The sequence below is a fragment of the Dunckerocampus dactyliophorus genome, chromosome 17 (assembly GCF_027744805.1).
Source record: "Dunckerocampus dactyliophorus isolate RoL2022-P2 chromosome 17, RoL_Ddac_1.1, whole genome shotgun sequence".
In the NCBI taxonomy this organism is placed as follows: Eukaryota; Metazoa; Chordata; class Actinopteri; order Syngnathiformes; family Syngnathidae; genus Dunckerocampus; species Dunckerocampus dactyliophorus.
The window spans coordinates 3837361-3855692 of NC_072835.1; the positions used below are offsets into that span (position 1 = coordinate 3837361).

The following is an 18332-nucleotide window of genomic DNA, read 5'->3' on the forward strand; positions in this document are numbered from 1 at the left end:
ACAAAAACTTTCATTTAAAATCCTGGATTTTATGTTCAATTGTGTTGTCATTGACTAATATTTATATTTGTTTGATGATCTTAAACATCTAAGTGTGACAAACATTCAAAAAATAAGACATTAGGAAGGGGGCAAACACTTTTTCACACCACTGTATCTCACACTACTATGCTCAACGTTAAAACATGAATTATGAAGATAATATTAGCATTTCAAGACACATATGTCTGAAAATCAGTTCGAGCGTATAAAAATGAGCAGGGTGTATACAAAGGTTGTTGTTTGTTTTGCGCCCCAGGTGGAGGCGCTGACCCATCAGAACCGAGCCACTACGGTCCACGCGGTGCGGGACTCTGAGCTGGCCAAGTTGCCGGAGGGTGCTCTGAGCTCCATCAAGAGGAAGTTCCCCCAGGTAGCCTTTAACTCGACCTTTCCTGCAACCTGATTTTCCAAAAATGACAACACTGTTTTGTTTTGTTTGTTTCTCATAACATTCCGACTTTAATATTTTAACTCTATGCTTCTAAAATGAAATTTTTCCTCACAATATTCTGATGTTATTGTCATAAATTATGACTTTTCTCATTTTATTACAACTTTTTTTCCCCTTAGTATTTTGACTTTATTCTTGTAAAATTACTGCAGCTGTTTCCATTGTTGCTGTTTTGTTTTTTGTTTTGTGTGCCCTCGGCTGCAAATGGCCCCTGGGCCGCACTTTGGACAACCCCGCACTACAGTGACCATATACAGTATATCTAGAAAGGTTATTCTGGGCGGTTGGGACAAATAGACTTGTACTATTGTGATTAAAACAGTCAAAATAAATGCCCATATGCGTACCTTTATCCAGATTCTCACCATGCACCATCCCTTGACAAAGTTTTGTGGAAAATGGTGTCATATTTTTTGCATAATCCCGTCTAATGTGTCTATCCTACTTTTTTACAGTGTCAACTTGTGTAAAAATTGCTGTAATATTTTTTAATCACAGGTTGTCACCCGGCTCATCCATTTGCTCGGGCAGAAGATCCTGCAGCAGGTTAATGTTCCTCTAACAGGTGTGTGTGCACCTGTGATGTGGATAATCCTGCAGTGTTTTCCTGCTTTGGTAACATTGCCTGTCACCTCCCAGCTCGCAGTTTGGCGCTGCACACCCCCGGCAGTAAGTGGGACGCGGGCAACCAGGCCTCCAACCTCTCCACCGTGGCCGTCCTGCCGGTTTCGGAGGAGGTGCCACTCACCGCTTTCACATTGGAGCTGCAGCATGCGCTCCTCGCGATTGGTAAAAGCAATCACGACTACATGGAAGCTTTGCTTTCCAGTAGGAGAAAGATGACAGTCCCCTTTGACGCATTCAGGTCCCACTCTTCTACTGACGAGTGATATCATTAAGCAGCGCCTTGGAGCCGCAGCACTCGACAGGTGTGGCAGCGAGTTCTCACATGCTGCGCCTTGCAGGACCAACAGCTTGTCATCTTCTGACCTTTCAGTGTTCACGAATATCGTCTGTCCAGCTGGTTGGGCCAACAGGAAGACATCCATCGTATAGTTCTCTACCAGACGGACTCCACGCTGACCCCCTGGACGCAGCGGTGCATTCGCCAGGCCGACTGCATTATAATTGTGGGCTTGGGCGAGCAGGACCCTGCCGTCGGCGAGGTGAGGCGCTAAAGGTTGCATGTTAGGTGCTTACAAGCTCATATATTTTTTGTGTTGGATTTGACAAACTATGGCAGATATTTTGTGATATTTATGTGACCTCTGATCCTGTTGAAGTACAATAATTATACGCTTTTCGTGGGGGTTACACCCTGCCACCGCCCTCCAAGCTTGACGTTGACGTTCTCTAATTTCCAGTCAACTTTCGCACTAAAAGCGTCTGTGTAGGCTCTCAGTCGTACAGGAGTTGTCCATCGAGGAAAAGGCTTCTTGAGACGTCATCTGTACTTCTGTGTAGAAGGTGTCGGACGTTTCGCTCCTCATCCGAAGAGCTTCGTCAGCGAACTAATAAGTGCTGGTAGCTTAGGCCTTAAATACAGTAAGAGTGGGCGGAATTGGTGTGCCAACACCCTCCTCCTATTGGTTCGTTACACTAAGCCTGGGCGGAGCAGTGGTATAATCCTATCCTGTTATTCACACCTACGATAAAAGGGAAGTGTCGCTCCCTGAATTGGGTATGAACGACTCTGATACTGGCTTGTTAGCATCTATTGTTCTGGCTCGGCCCTGCCTTCACCTCATTTGCAAGACTAAGAGCTGTGGGTTTTGGTCTCAGTAACCTGCTGAACACAGGGTCCAAATTAAACCTCAAACCACCATTCCGATTCAATGATGGGTTCTGTTGTTTGACAAAAATAGCTTCCTTTACTCCTCTTTCAAACCATCTGTTTTCTTTGGCCAAAATCTTTACCTCGCTGTCCTGAAAAGAGTGATTGGTAGCTTTCAGGTGTAGATGTACTGCTGATTGAGGACCACTAGCATTGTCCCTGCGATGTTGATAAAGCCTTTTTTGGAGCATTTGCTTAGTTTCCCCAATGTAGTGCTCTTTGCATTCCTCATCTTTACAGTGGATGGAATAGACCACATTGCTCTGTTTCTGGTTTGGAGCCTTGTCTTTAGGATGCACTAATTTTTGTCTCAGGGTATTTACTGGTTTGAAATAGGTAGGAATTTTGTGTTGCCATAAGATCCTCTGGAGTTTTTCGGAGACCCCCGCTACATAAGGGACTACCACTCCTCTCCTTTTAGCTTCTGTGGGCTTTTGGGTTTCTTTCCCTACTCTCTTCTTTTGACATTTGTTAAAAGCCCACCGTGGGTACCCACAGGTTGAGAGCGCTCTCTGGACATGTTGTGTCTCCTTTTTCTTTCCCTCAGCACTAGTTGGTATTTGTTCCGCTCTATGTTGGAGGGTCCTAATAACCCCTAGTTTATGTTGTAGTGGATGGTTTGATTCAAAAAGCAGGTATTGGTCAGTGTGTGTGGCCTTTCTAAAGACCTCTGTAAGTAGCTGTCTGTCCTTTCCTATAATTACCTTGCAGTCTAAGAAGGCTAGTTGGTTTTCTTTAGTGTCCTCGCGAGTAAATTTGATATTGGTGTCCACCGCATTGATGTGATCTGTGAAAGACTGAATTTCTTGTTTTTTGATTATGACAAAGGTGTCATCCACGTATCTAAACCAGTGCCTTGGTTTTGTCCCTGAGAAGGATGTGAGAGCCTGTTTCTCCATCTCTTCCATGTACAGATTCGCCACTATGGGTGAGACTGGTGAGCCCATAGCACAACCATGAATTTGTCTGTAGAATTTCCCTCTAAACTGAAAATATGTGGTGTTAAGGCAAATTTCCAGTAATTGGCAGATGTGGTCAGCACTAAGTTTTGTTCTCCGATGCAGAGTTGAGTCCTCGAGCAGTCTCTTCCTCACCACCGAGACTGCTGCTGAGGTGGGGACAGATGTGAAAAGTGAAGTCACATCATAAGACACCAAAGTTTCCTCTGGCTCCAATCTGAGGTCTTTGATGCTCGCCACAAACCCTTTTGTATTGTCTATATGATGATCAGTGTTGCCTACCAATGGGGATAAGACTGTTTTTACATATTTCGCTACATTGTACGTGGTAGAGTCAATGCTACAGACAATGGGTCTGAGGGGAAACCCTTCCTTGTGGATTTTTGGAAGGCCATAGATACATGGTGTAGCCTCCCCAGGGTATAATCTATGATACATCTGTCTGTCAATTAGTTCTTCCTTCTCTAACTTTTGGAGACAGTGTATGATTTCTTTCTTATACCTACTGGATGGGTCCCTTTTAAGTTGCTCATATGTGTTGGCATCACTAATTAGACTAATCAAAAAACAAGAAATTCAGTCTTTCACAGATCACATCAATGCGGTGGACACCAATATCAAATTTACTCGCGAGGACACTAAAGAAAACCAACTAGCCTTCTTAGACTGCAAGGTAATTATAGGAAAGGACAGACAGCTACTTACAGAGGTCTTTAGAAAGGCCACACACACTGACCAATACCTGCTTTTTGAATCAAACCATCCACTACAACATAAACTAGGGGTTATTAGGACCCTCCAACATAGAGCGGAACAAATACCAACTAGTGCTGAGGGAAAGAAAAAGGAGACACAACATGTCCAGAGAGCGCTCTCAACCTGTGGGTACCCACGGTGGGCTTTTAACAAATGTCAAAAGAAGAGAGTAGGGAAAGAAACCCAAAAGCCCACAGAAGCTAAAAGGAGAGGAGTGGTAGTCCCTTATGTAGCGGGGGTCTCCGAAAAACTCCAGAGGATCTTATGGCAACACAAAATTCCTACCTATTTCAAACCAGTAAATACCCTGAGACAAAAATTAGTGCATCCTAAAGACAAGGCTCCAAACCAGAAACAGAGCAATGTGGTCTATTCCATCCACTGTAAAGATGAGGAATGCAAAGAGCACTACATTGGGGAAACTAAGCAAATGCTCCAAAAAAGGCTTTATCAACATCGCAGGGACAATGCTAGTGGTCCTCAATCAGCAGTACATCTACACCTGAAAGCTACCAATCACTCTTTTCAGGACAGCGAGGTAAAGATTTTGGCCAAAGAAAACAGATGGTTTGAAAGAGGAGTAAAGGAAGCTATTTTTGTCAAACAACAGAACCCATCATTGAATCGGAATGGTGGTTTGAGGTTTAATTTGGACCCTGTGTTCAGCAGGTTACTGAGACCAAAACCCACAGCTCTTAGTCTTGCAAATGAGGTGAAGGCAGGGCCGAGCCAGAACAATAGATGCTAACAAGCCAGTATCAGAGTCGTTCATACCCAATTCAGGGAGCGACACTTCCCTTTTATCGTAGGTGTGAATAACAGGATAGGATTATACCACTGCTCCGCCCAGGCTTAGTGTAACGAACCAATAGGAGGAGGGTGTTGGCACACCAATTCCGCCCACTCTTACTGTATTTAAGGCCTAAGCTACCAGCACTTATTAGTTCGCTGACGAAGCTCTTCGGATGAGGAGCGAAACGTCCGACACCTTCTACACAGAAGTACAGATGACGTCTCAAGAAGCCTTTTCCTCGTTTCGCACTAAAAGTGATTGTTGTAGCTACTTATTAGTTAAGATTCAGCTCCAGAACCCTCCCATTTTTGTTCAGTTGCCATTGTTCACTTGTGACACGATCCATGTTCAAGCCCTAAATATGCCTCACACACTTATTCAACACATTTTAAGTATAAAATGTATAGGTGCTCACCACTAACTGATAATGTAAGATGATCTATGAACACATGGAATGGAGTCACAGTGTAACTTTTAGCTGCCAGAGCAGGGGTACCCAAACTTTTTCCAGCCAGGGCCACATAATGAAAAATGAAAGGATGCAACTTTGCCACTTTGTTATTACACATGTACTGTAGATATGCTAAGAAGTTATACCCTATTATATGTCTTATGGATTATATTATATGGATTATTATATCCTAGAAATGTGTTGAACCGAGCAACCAGCAGACAATCACTCGATGACCTGAGTCAAGCCACTGTGGGCCACACGGTGGCCCAGTGTTTAGCATGTTGGCCACACAGTCAGGAGATCGGGAAGATCTGCATGCTTTCCCCGTGTGTGCGTGAGTTTTCTTCGGTACTCCGGTTTCCTCCCTCAGTGAGAGCCATTATCCCACAAACTTACATTATCATTCAGATACTGTAAACATCCAGCAGCAACACAGTGTTTTGCATGACTATTATTTTGATGAGAAATATACTGAACCAAGTTGAATCCGCATCAAGACGCGTTTGTTTACTCTGCTTTAGCTGAGAGGTGTCACCCTGATGGCGTCACTTCCATAATGAGCCTGAACAGCGAGAGCTAGCTTGTTATGGCTGATGCCATTAACTATAAATGTCATTTTTATGAATTTAACGTTAAAAAATTTAACAATGTGTAATATTATCACAAACAATTTGTAACGTATTTAAGCAAAATTGATAAATGATGTCAGGGACCCTTTAAGGCACAGTGCTACTCTGCTTCTACCCGGCACCCTACGTGACGCTACCAGCGTCAAATTTGCATTTCCATGAAGAGCAGTCGTGCTACCAAGTGACTTTGTTGCTGAATGCAACAACTTTTCCGACCATGTTAACGGCTTAGTTAAAAAGTGTCACCAGTATTGATCCGTATGACATCATAACGTGTCTCTGTAGCAGCAGAAAATGTCTTGGAAAATAATTTCAGGCAAAGAGTGGGAACCCAGATGTGCGAATGTGCGCGGAGCCACTGCATGGCAGCATGTTTGTTTAGCCCATCTGAACAGGCAATCAGTCTGCGAAAGGGTTTGTGGTTGGCACTGGGGCGTTATTAGGCTGCAGTGGAAGGATATTACGAAGGAGTGGAGGCAGGAAGTGCACGTCTGGCAGATGGAGAAGTAATTGCTTTCTCAGGGGGCAAAATGGGCAAAGTGAAATAAAGCAATGTGTCCACGTTTTAACAAGAGATGGGGAAAAAACGGAAAGAGAGTGATCAATATTTGCTTGGGCACAGGATTTGATCTTTTGGAACACACACACGCACACACGTGTCACAACTTGACCCTGAAAACCCACATGAAAATTATAGGTAGCCCCTGTGTGAAATTACTGTGGTTTCTTCTCTTCAATCTCTTAGCTGCAAACAATCATTACTCCACACATGTGAGGCCTGCAGCATGTGTGAACGTGTGTTTAATGGTGCATTCACACAAATGTGTAAGCGAAAATACGTTGCAAGACTCTCACCCTTTGCGCGTGTGTGATAACGGCGCTCTTTAAAAGTATCTTTTCGAAGCTTTTCATGTCAAGTCAGATCTCCTGACATTGTGGCCAACATGCGGCTACGTTAAACACACACCTCATTTTCAATTCTGTAATAACAATAATGAGGCTGAATTTGGATCAAAATAGGATATTTATAACAAAAACAAAGACATTCTATATAAAAATACATGCTCAGTCGCAGCCGTGGGACCGTAGTCACAATGATACAATCTTGATCACATGAGATTTTCATATGATTTGATGGCGAGATTTAAAGTCGAATCAAATTGTCGAATAGTCGACTATTCTCGACCTCTTGTCCCAATTCAACTTTTTTACTAATGATCCAATACCGATATTGCAGAGGCAAGATGAATTTGGTCGTATTAAACTTCCCCGGCAGATAGCGCCAAATATTAACTCATTCAATCCCAAAGACGTATTTATACGTATTTGCGGCTTTTACGTATTTAAACGTCTTTTACATTTTTTTGTGCAAGAGGCAGAAAGACGTGATGACTCAACTGCCAACTAAAAGAAGTCACTTTTCGAGCAGTTTTAAGCCATAAAAATGGTCACAAGGTGGCAGAAGTGCGAGCTCGACAAGCTCTTTTGCATGTAAAAACACACTCGACAGCAAGGAGGAAGTGGACAAGCATGGAGGAGTGTAACGTGCAGGTTACGCATTGTAGGGAAATTATAACACACGCACACGCACGTGCACACACACAGTTTAATTCCAAATGTGAAAATTGTAAATAGTTCATGGTGTTATATTTGTAAATAACTTGTTATTTTTATGTTGGTATAGTTGTTTTGATATTTGAGCAGTCACAAAAGCAAAAAAAATTGTGCTTGAAATGTATCTTTTCACAAAAAGCTGTGTTTCTCCCTTTTTTTTTGTTGGGAACTGATATTTTTCTGAAACTTACCTATGTCCTACTGCTGATTAGTAAAGAATTGGAAAAGGTACAAACAAACTTTTTTTTCTGATGAAAGGCAAGAGTCTGATCTTTCTTTTGGTAGGTTCCATGTTTATATAGCCATAGAACACAATATTCTGTCATAATTATTTAAAATGGCCTGAACTGAAGGGGTTGTCTTTTGAATGAGTTAAAAAGCCCATAAAAAATCAGGGGGAAAAAAGTAGCGGCAAGTATGTGTGATGGCCCGCCACAGATAAGTGCGGATTCCATTTTGGTTTGGAATATTTTGAGTTCCGTCACGGGAGTTCTTACTTTAAGCACATAAGGCAGACTTTTAGTCTCATGACAAAATATCAGTGTGGACGCTAAGCGATCCGGACCAAAGTGCACTCCAAATGTCTTTCTTTTTTTTCCCCCCCGTTTAAATTGTGGTCCGGACCAAGGTACCGAAGCAGAAGTGTCAACGCAGCCTAAAAGTGTTATGCGACATCTGTGCTCTAGCTGGAGCGCATGCTGGAGGGAAGTGCCGTGCGCGCCCAGAAGCAGCTGGTGCTTCTGCACAAAGAAGACGGTCCCCGGCCCAAGGGGACAGTGGACTGGCTGAACATGCGCAGCTGGATCTCCCGACACCTCCACCTGTCCTGCCCACGCAGGGTCTTCTCCAAGCGGAGCCTGCCCAAACTGGTGCGGATGAAAGCACTTTTGTTTTCCCCTCATGAAGTCATCCCTTGTTTTACTTAGATGCAATCCGTTGCCCTCATTTTTATAGCTGGAGCTGTATCAGCGTGTGTTCGAGAAGCCCGCGGACCGCCACTCCGATTTCTCCCGACTGGCCCGAGTCCTCACTGGGAATGCCATAGCCCTCGTCCTGGGAGGAGGCGGGGCCAGGTAGCACTCACCCTGAAGTTTGGGGGGGAAAGTATGTTATAATAAGAGAGTAATATTTATCTTCCTTCTCTGTCTTCTTATTCTCTGATGAAGGGGTTGTTGCCAGGTGGGTATCGTGCGAGCACTCTGCGAAGCTGGCATCCCAGTCGACCTGGTTGGCGGCACTTCCATCGGGTCCCTGATGGGAGCGCTCTACGCCGAGGACCGCAGCCACAGCCGCATGAGGATGAGAGCACGAGAATGGGCCATGGTGAGGGAGAGTTTTATTGATTTTTTTATGGATTTATTTAGGATGCAAAGGCCACTTTGATATTTTGTAAAGCAACGCATGTAGATAATGTAAGAATTTATGTATATTTCAAGAAAAAACTACATCTCAGCTTTGTGATAGAGGTGAAAAACCTGTTTATTAATATCAACTTCACTCTGTGCTCTTTCTTTCTCTATTTTTTCTGGAGTTTTTTAAATTTTCCAAATATTAGAACATTATTCTTAGATAATCTTCATATATTTTCTTTTCATTCCCATAACTTTTTCCAAACCCAATTTTCAAAAAAAATTACAAAAAAAAATTAATAAATTACTTTATTTTGTTTTTTTTCTCATAATATTACATATTAAACAAATATATATAATATTTTTTCTGTAATATTTCAACTCTATGCTACTAAAATGACATTTCTCCTAATATGAGGTTATTCCCATAAAATTCTCGTAATTTTTTTTTTCTATTTTTTCTATTTTCTATTATATTATATTTTTTCTTGTAATATTTGACTTTATTGTCATACGTTTACAGCTGTTCCTTCCATTTATGCTGTTTTAAAAAAAATTTCCAAAAATTGCAGTTAGGGATGTCCCGATCCGCTGTATTTTGAAGATCGGATAATATCGGCTTCCGCCACGAGATCAGGCCGATCCGGTTGCCATATCACGTTCGTAACTCTGGGCCACACTACAGTATGGGCTGCTGGGTGCCACTTGACTCCCACCACCCGCAAGATGAAGAAAAGGCAACACCATGATGCAGACATGTCTGCGGTATACCGTGGTGAAGTTAGTTTCACGTTGAACATTCGTCTGCGTATCTACAGCAGTAGTTACCCCTCACTGTGCCCGGACTGCTGTGTTGTCGGACGGTGAGCTCGCATGCAGTGGCAGAGCTACGTGGCGGCCGTGGCCACCCTTGGTCATTCTCCGGCCACCCCACTGGCCATCCAAATATTTCAAGTATCAACTCATTGCCACCCCGATGTGAGTAATGGCCTCACAATGGCCACTCCAATGAAAAATTTCAGGCTCCGTCACTGCTCGCACAGGGAGTGCTGCTCTAACCACTGGTTGTTTACACCAGGGGCTGCCAATAAATTACTATTGCGCTGAAGAGACTTTGTTAAAAAAAAAAAACAAAAAAAAGTTATATATTCTAAATCACACCACAAATTCATCTATAAGCATGTCAAATGATTAGTCCTACTCTAAACTTTTCCAATTTAATCCTTCATTGCATGGACTTTTGTTATTGGATGTATCTTTTATTGGATTAAGGACCTGACTCACAGAATTTTGTTACAAAAGCCAAAAAATATTGTTGGTCATGCTGTGTAATAAAAAAGTAAATTCAGCAATACTATGGTTGCATTATTTTTTGATGTTTTGAAGAGCTATTTTCATAACCATATTCAATACCACAAATTCATGTTTGTAACAAAAGCTTATTAAAAAAAAAAAAAAAAATCCCTACATCCCTAATTTCAACTCTCTTCTTGTAAATGTTCTTCTTGTAATTCTTATTTACTCTCGTAACATTAGAACTTTTACTGCAACCTAATTTTCCAAAAATTACAACTTTTTGTTTAATTTTTCATAATATTAGAACTTAAAAAAATTATAATAATGTATTTTTTCTTAAATATTTTGAAATAAAGATAATTACACAACTCCTAAATAGTTGTGTACTAGTGAGTGAGTACTGGTAATATGTCAGTTACATTAGCTATGTAACGTTCATTAGAACACACAGTTCATGTATTACATCCAGTTAGCATTTGCTATCAAACATTAGCCATATCCAAGAATGTAAAATGATTATGCAAAAGACAATGCAGCCGAAGTCAAGGCAACATATTGAAAAGGTTTCACCAATGGGCACATTTTTAATGTCATCGTGAAATAATAGTTTAAGAAGCCAACATGTAGAAAACACTGATTTCTGTAGTAGAGTTCATGACGCCAAGCAAAGCCAGTAAACAATACACTTTTGTCCTAACGTAACTAGCCGCTACAAGTGAACAGATAACTTTAGTTATAGATATAGACATCTTCCCGCAGAGTTAGTTCATCCATCATCACAATAATAAAGATGAAAGTTGCAGTGTAGCTTGAAACACTGCGGTGGAGCAAACGCGAATCAGGAGGGGAGCTTAATGTCAGCTGACTGATGTCATATGACAACTACAAAGTGACATTTATGCCATCGACCCAAACTACCGTGGCGATCTACCGGTAGCTCACCATCGACGTAATGGCCGCCCCTGGTATAGATGGAAGTTGATGCGAATAATCTGCTTTTTCACCTATTGAGTATCACAAAGCTGAGATGCCATTTTTTTCTGTTGCTTTACAAAATATCAAAGTGGCAAAGTTGCATCCTTCCATTTTTCACTATGTGGCCCTCGCTGGAAAAACGTTTGGACCCCCCTGCAATAAACCAAACATAAATGGTATGGACCATTCATATCTTTGTAAGGGGGTAAACCCTACAAAACCAGCAATCAAATATTTATTTTCCCCACTGTATGCGATGATCTAGTACATTTTTAATATTCTGTTTAGTTGAGCTCTCCTCCTCCTCTAGTGAGTGAGTCTTTGAGAAAGAGGGTTTTATAATTGAGCTCTTTCTGCATGTGTAGCTTTGCAAGTGCATCGCAAATCGTGTCCTCTCCGCCCTCTGGCTCTGTCCTTGGTGCTGATCCTCCACTGTGTGCTTTAGCAAGAATCTCTTATCCTCTGCAAGGGGACAGATGGACAAAAAAACCCTACAAAACAGGACAGATTGCACTGCCAAAATGCCTTTTTTATGCAGAAAGCATCTTTCTTTATGTACATAATGAAAAGTGTATTAAAAAACAGACAGTGAGCCCTCATGTGCATCTGGTAGGAGAAATAAAGATGGGGGGCGGGGGATGCCATAAGCAATCTGAAGGATTCTACATTACCTTAAATGAAAGTACCGATTGCCAGGAGGAACACATCCTTCATTTTCACTCCCTCTGCTGCGCAGGAAATGACTTCGGTGTTTAAGAAGGTTCTGGATTTAACATACCCAGTCACCTCCATGTTCTCTGGCGCCGCCTTCAACTCCAGCATCAGCAATGTCTTCAAAAGCAAGCAGATTGAGGTGAGATGAGGTGATTCCAAGCCAGAAGCAAATAGCTGAGGGGGTGATTAAGGCAAGGATGACTAATCTTTGGGTTTTTTTTCTAATCATTTTAAAAATTGTTTTTGTGTGTTTATGCATGCAGGACCTTTGGATCCCGTATTTCAATATCACAGCTGACATCAGTGCCTCTGCAATGCGAGTCCACACTGATGGTAGGTGGTGTTTTTTTGTAATTACTCAACTGCAGAGACAGCCATGCATCTATTGGGTTAATATACAGTTGTGTGAAAAAGTGTTTGCCCCCTGCTCAATTTCTTGTTTTTTTTGCATGTTTGTCACACTTAAATGTTTCAGATCATCAAACAAATACAAATATAAAGTCAATGACAACACAACTGAACACAAAGTGAATGAAACGTTTTATTATTAAGGGAGAAAAACAATCCAAAGCTCCATGGCCCTGTGTGAAAAAGTGATTGCCCCCTAAACCTAATAACTGGTTGGGCCACCCTTAGCAGCAACAACTGCAATCAAGTGTTTACTATAACTTGCAATGGTTCCATTTATCACAGCAAGTCTTCCATGTCTTGAAGCAGCAACACAGCCCCAGACCGTCACACTACCACCACTATAGTTTACTGTTGGTATGACGTTCTTTTTCTGAAATGCGGCCTTACTTTTACGGCAGATGTAATGGGGGACACGTCTTCCAAAAAGTTAAACTTTTGTCTCGTCATACCACAGAGTATTTTCCCAAAGGCTTTGCGGATCATCAAGATGTTTTCATGTTAAATGGGGTTTGACAATAACAAAAACAAGAAACTTCAATTGCTTGTAGGAAATTGACAGAACAAATACTGTACATTTAGCAAGAAAATTGTCTTTTTTATTATTTTGTACTTCCTATAATATAAATATATATATTTTTAAAATGAAAATAAATAATACAATTAAAATATGAAAATAATACTAAAAATAATTGTTTTAAGAAGGTGCCTAAAACGGGCCACATAATACAATATGGCCCCCGGGCTTTGAGTTGGACACCTTTGACAAGTCCTAAAATCCTCTTTAATGGCATGTAGAGAACTTGTTTGCCACAGTCGAGTGGCAGCACATAAAACTCCAAACTTTAACCTCTGTGTGGGGGCTGCTGTTTTGGTTAGCCACGGAGTTCATTTGGTCTAAGGAAGCGCCTGTGAAGGGGAGTTACTCTCGATTTTCTCAATTGCATCTTGAATATAAAGGTCAAAAATTAGTTGTAGTAGGGATGGCAGATAAATGGTTCACATCGGTGGAGTTTTTACTGCCGATAATGATAACAGCTTGTGAGAGAGGGCTTGCTAGCTCAGTATGTACGCGAACCGAAAATTTACAAGTTTGGCATTTGGTTTGTATGAAAGCACTGGTTATGCGAGGGTAGGGTGTTGATGCGTGACGTGCTGAATGAGCCTGGACTATATTTTCAGATTATATTAGTTTTAAACTTTGCATTTTACTTTGTTCTTTTACAGATGTTTGTGCCACATAGAAATACAGTATGCAGTTTTCCAAATTGTATCGTTAGCAGCATTATTTCATTGGATTTTTATTTGTGAATTTATTAAAGCTAACCTGTCTTACTCTTTGATGGTGGGAGAAAATGTTATTTTAGTGAAAGTTTTAGTGTGTTAGTGTTGTTCTGTTGAGACAAAATGTTTGCACATTTCTCTAAGGTACATTGCATATTGCAGTGTTTGTCTTATTATGCACAAACAGCGTTGATTTGTGAAAGGCATTACAGTAAAAGAAGCATCAAGTGTTCACTCAATTGCATGACATTTTACCTGACATTAATTTGAGGGAAGAGTTATATCAGTCTTGGTTGATATCGGTATCGATAACGAAGAGCTTGCGAATATCGTTATATGGGATATCGGTAAGAAAGCCAATATAAAGCATCTCTATACATTATATGCACTCCTGATCAACAATTTACATTTTGCACTGTTGGATCTTAGCGAGGTTCTAAGTAGAGCTTCAAAATGCAAAAAAAAAAAATGGGAGTGAGACAAAAACATTTGATTAAGCAATTAATTGCAAACAAACATGAAAGTGAAATTGGCTGTTCATCAGCTGATCAAAAGTTTAAGACCATAGCTCACAAAAAGTTGAAATCCCCTTAAAATAGAAATAAAATGTTGAAAAAGGAGTGAGTAATGAGTAGCTGCGCCATTCCCAAATGTTCTCTATTGGATGTAGATCAGGGAAACAAGCTGGATGGTCCGAAAGAGTGAGCTTATTCCTCTGGAAGAAGTTCTTTGTCAGGCAGGCATTGTGAATTGTAGTGTTGTCCTGTTGGAAAAGCTAGTCATCACCACAAAGGCAAGGGCCTTCAGTCATGAGGGATGCCCCCTGTAACATCTCCACATAGTCAGCAGCCGTTTGACGCCCCTGCACAACCCAAAGCTCCATTGTTGCATTGAAGGAAAAAGGACCCAAGATCATAATGGCGTCTCCGCCACTGTGCATGTGGAAAACATCTCAGGTGGGATCTCCTTGTCATTCCAGTGGCATTGAAAGCCAGGTTACAGTTTTTCTCATCTGAGAATAAAACTCTCTTCAACCTTTCAATATCCCATGTTTGGTGTTCTCCTGCAAATTCCAAATGGCCAATTTTGTGGCGTTGAAGGAGGCGAGACCTTTTGAAGATGTTTTTTGTTCCTTAAAGCCTTCTCTCGCAGATTGGACTGCACTCGGTACCAGTAACAACGTTCATTTGGGTCGAGGATCTGTGTCTTGATCCTCCTCAGCAGCAACGGCGCACTGCGAAAGACCTTGCTTATGCAGCTCAAAATCCAGTCATGTTCAAAGAGAGAAAAATGTTTGCCTTTGCCATCAAGTGAGCATGACAGTGTGAATACCTGACTTTAAATAAAATTGAATCCACATTTTTGCCAAGATAAGGGCTGTGGTCTTTAACTTTTGATCAGCTGATGAACAGCCTATTTCACTTTAATGCTTCTTTGCAATAAATTTATTACTCAAAACATTTTTGTCTCACTCCCATTTCTTCTTTTTGGCATTTTGAAGCTCTACTTAGAACCTCTAACAGTGCAAAATGTAAATTCTTGCAATTCATCTGGTCTTAAAATTTAATGTATAAAAATTCAATGTATAAGGTGTGGTGCTACACACTGTATTTCAAGCATATTTTCCTTTTTTCACACAGTTTAAATTAAACCCAGGCTAGAGGTCTTCAAAGAGTCTCCAGTGACCTGAAGTGCATTTTAAAATACATTAAATTCATAAAAATGGAATGAAACAAAAAATTGTGCAAATATACAGTATAGTACATATATTTTTAAAATGGTTGTGGATATGGTGACTTCATTGTCATTGTTAAAATCTGCTTGTTTTTTTCTGTGAGGTTCTCTATGGCGTTACGTACGGGCCAGCATGTCTCTATCGGGGTACCTGCCCCCACTCTGCGACCCCAAAGATGGGCACCTTCTTATGGATGGAGGCTACATCAACAACCTGCCAGGTAAATCCCTTTTCTTTGATGTACAATAATCCCTCGCTTATGCCGGTTGATTGGTTCCAGACCTGACCGTGATTTTTTTAGTTTTAGTTATAGCATAGAAAATCTGTTTCGACCTTCTAAATACAAGTTTTTAACATCATTAGACGTGAACTAACACCCCTTTAGTCACTTTTAGTCACTCGGCAATCACTAAAATACAAATACAGTACAAGCTAGTAAGACCACAGCTTGTGAATGTACTAGTCTCCGTTTGGTCACTAGGTGTCAATAATTGTTAGGTGAGACCACCACGAAGCGACAGACTTGAACAACAGGCTTTATTGCAGATTTAAATGATCTCACAACAGGCACAATAATAATAACATAATAATAATAAGCATCATCCTCACAATAATAACGCAGCTTACGGTTTTGGCCATAGCTCAAAACAAGCTAAAACTCAACTCTGAACTCCCGACGTCACTTCCTGTCCGTCATCCATTCTGCACCCCTACAAGGTAAACTGTCTTAAATGTCTTATATTCTCTGATTATATCTGCTATATTGGATAATATGAGTGTAAAGGTGACTAAAGGAGTGTTAATTTATGTCTGGATGGCTACAATAATGTTTTAAGAAAAACATATTTGGCGACCAGTCCAGGGTGTACCCTGCCTGTCGCCCAAAGTCAGCTGGGATAGGCTCCAGCATGCCCCCGCGACCCTAAAAAAGAGGCGAAGCGGTATAGAAAATAGATGGATGGATATTTAGAAGGTAAACAGGTAAACATAAACAGGTTTTCTATGCCATAACTATGAAAATATTTCATTTATAAATAAAGAATCCTGCTCGGCGGAAATTCCCCCTTTTCTTTTTTTTTTTTTTTAACTTGTTACTTGTTTTTTTAATGTCCACTCGCATCCTGCTGTTTATTTATTTTTTTGTCACCACCACCACCGCCAGCTGACGTGGCACGCTCCATGGGGGCCAAAGTGGTGATAGCGATTGACGTGGGCAGCCGCGATGAAACCAACCTCACTAATTACGGCGACTCGCTGTCAGGCTGGTGGCTGCTATGGAAACGCCTCAACCCCCTGGCAGAGAAAGTCAAGGTAATAGATTGATGGAAGAAAAATAAAAATAAGAGGCCATCAAGTGCACCTTTGGGACATTGATGAGCTGTGTTTCTCTGCTTACGTTTCAGGTGTTGAACATGGCAGAAATTCAGACTCGCCTGGCCTACGTGTGCTGCGTACGACACCTGGATACTGTGAAGAACAGTGACTACTGCGAGTATATCAGACCTCCCATCGACAGATACAGGACGCTGGAGTTTGGGAAGTTTGATGAGATCGCCGTAAGTTGAAATAAATACTATCTTCAGTCATTGTAACTCTGTTTTATTATATCAAGTTTCAACCTGCTCCCCGATGACGTACAACTATTTTTTTTCAACAAGAGAGCGTGCTCATGGCCATTGTTACATATGAATGGAATGCTAATGGGGACTGATGTCCTGATTGATGTTTTGCACCATAAAAGCGTGAAACCGTTCTTGTCTGGGCATATCTCTTCTTGAAAAGGATATGTACAGTGGATCCTGCACCAACCCCTCAGACTAGAGCTGTCCTACCTGTCGTTGGCTGGCAGGGGCCCCACTCAATAGTATCTTAACAACTGACGTTTTGCACTACAGCCACCTTGGCTTCAGATGCGTCCATGACCATAGTCGCATGTCAATGAAACGGTAACAAGGTGATTTCACCCAAAGGACAGAGATGCTAACAAACGGCTGCACAGTGGTTAGCATGTTGGCCACACAGTCAGGAGATCGGGAAGACGTGGCTTCGAATATCTGCTTGGGCATCTCTGTGTGGAGTTTGCATGTTCTCCCCATGCGTGCGTGGGTTTTCTCCGGCTACTCTGGTTTCCTCCCACATTGCAAAAACATGCATGTTAGGTTAACTGGCGACTCTAAATTGTCCATAGGTGTGAATGTGAGTGTGAATCGTTTGTCTATAAGTGCCCTGCGATTGGCTGGCGACCAGTCCAGGGTGTACCTTGCCCGTAAGTCAGCTGGGATAGGCTCCAGCATGCATGGATGGATGAAATGCTAATGAGGAGATTCCACTGAAAAGACTGTCATTTAGTGACACAGGCGCCACTCCATTGTATCGGAACGACTGACGTTTTGCACCACAAAACTGTTCTTGACTGGGCATGCCTCTACCATTTACAGGATGACTGCATTGAAGCATTACCATATTTGTGTCGTGTTAGGAGGTGGGATACCAACACGGCAAGACGGTGTTTGATGTGTGGAGTCGCAGCGGCGTAGTGGAGAAAATGCTGAAGGACAGACACCAGGAGGAGTTTCACAACACTCAGTGCAAGAACAATGTGAGCACCCACTTTGGCTTTCTTCCTGTCTCTTACATCACAATCCCTCAGACGCGGGCGGACTTTTCGCCGTGCGCTTTATTACAGCTCTTCACAGAAAGCCCGGGCACGGCAAAGCAGACTTGACATTTTGATGAAGCGTTCCATCAATAATTGGCTTTTTTCCATCATTCCGAGAGGAACAGTAATCAGCTTTTATGCTGCACTCTGTGTTTTTGCGCCAAAAGCGCCTCGCAGCGCTCCAGCTTAGGTCTCACTGTGGCTTTTGCCTCGTTGTCCTATCGCTCCTCGACATATTGTTCACTGGCCTGAGATCACCAAACGGCAAAAAATGGCTTGTTTCATAAGACAAACACACGCAGGCAGAGGACAGATGCATCTCCCAAATCATTATGCTTGACAGTCTTATTTATAAAGCCTGTTTTCTTTCTCCTGCACTT

The 18332-nt window shown here is 41.7% G+C and overlaps 1 protein-coding gene across 3 annotated transcripts in view; it reads left to right on the forward strand.

The window, feature by feature from the left end:
* pnpla7a (patatin-like phospholipase domain containing 7a) overlaps positions 1-18332 on the forward strand; it is a 54322-nt gene that overhangs the window by 20548 nt on the left and 15442 nt on the right. For all 3 annotated transcript variants that reach the window (XM_054756936.1, XM_054756937.1, XM_054756938.1), the window contains 14 exons: positions 299-412; positions 992-1058; positions 1133-1282; positions 1359-1422; positions 1491-1659; positions 8219-8401; positions 8487-8605; positions 8699-8855; positions 11889-12005; positions 12130-12199; positions 15397-15513; positions 16456-16604; positions 16697-16849; positions 17773-17892. In XM_054756936.1, coding sequence (XP_054612911.1) covers positions 299-412; positions 992-1058; positions 1133-1282; positions 1359-1422; positions 1491-1659; positions 8219-8401; positions 8487-8605; positions 8699-8855; positions 11889-12005; positions 12130-12199; positions 15397-15513; positions 16456-16604; positions 16697-16849; positions 17773-17892 — 1749 coding nt within the window. The remainder of the gene's footprint in view (positions 1-298; positions 413-991; positions 1059-1132; positions 1283-1358; positions 1423-1490; positions 1660-8218; positions 8402-8486; positions 8606-8698; positions 8856-11888; positions 12006-12129; positions 12200-15396; positions 15514-16455; positions 16605-16696; positions 16850-17772; positions 17893-18332) is intronic.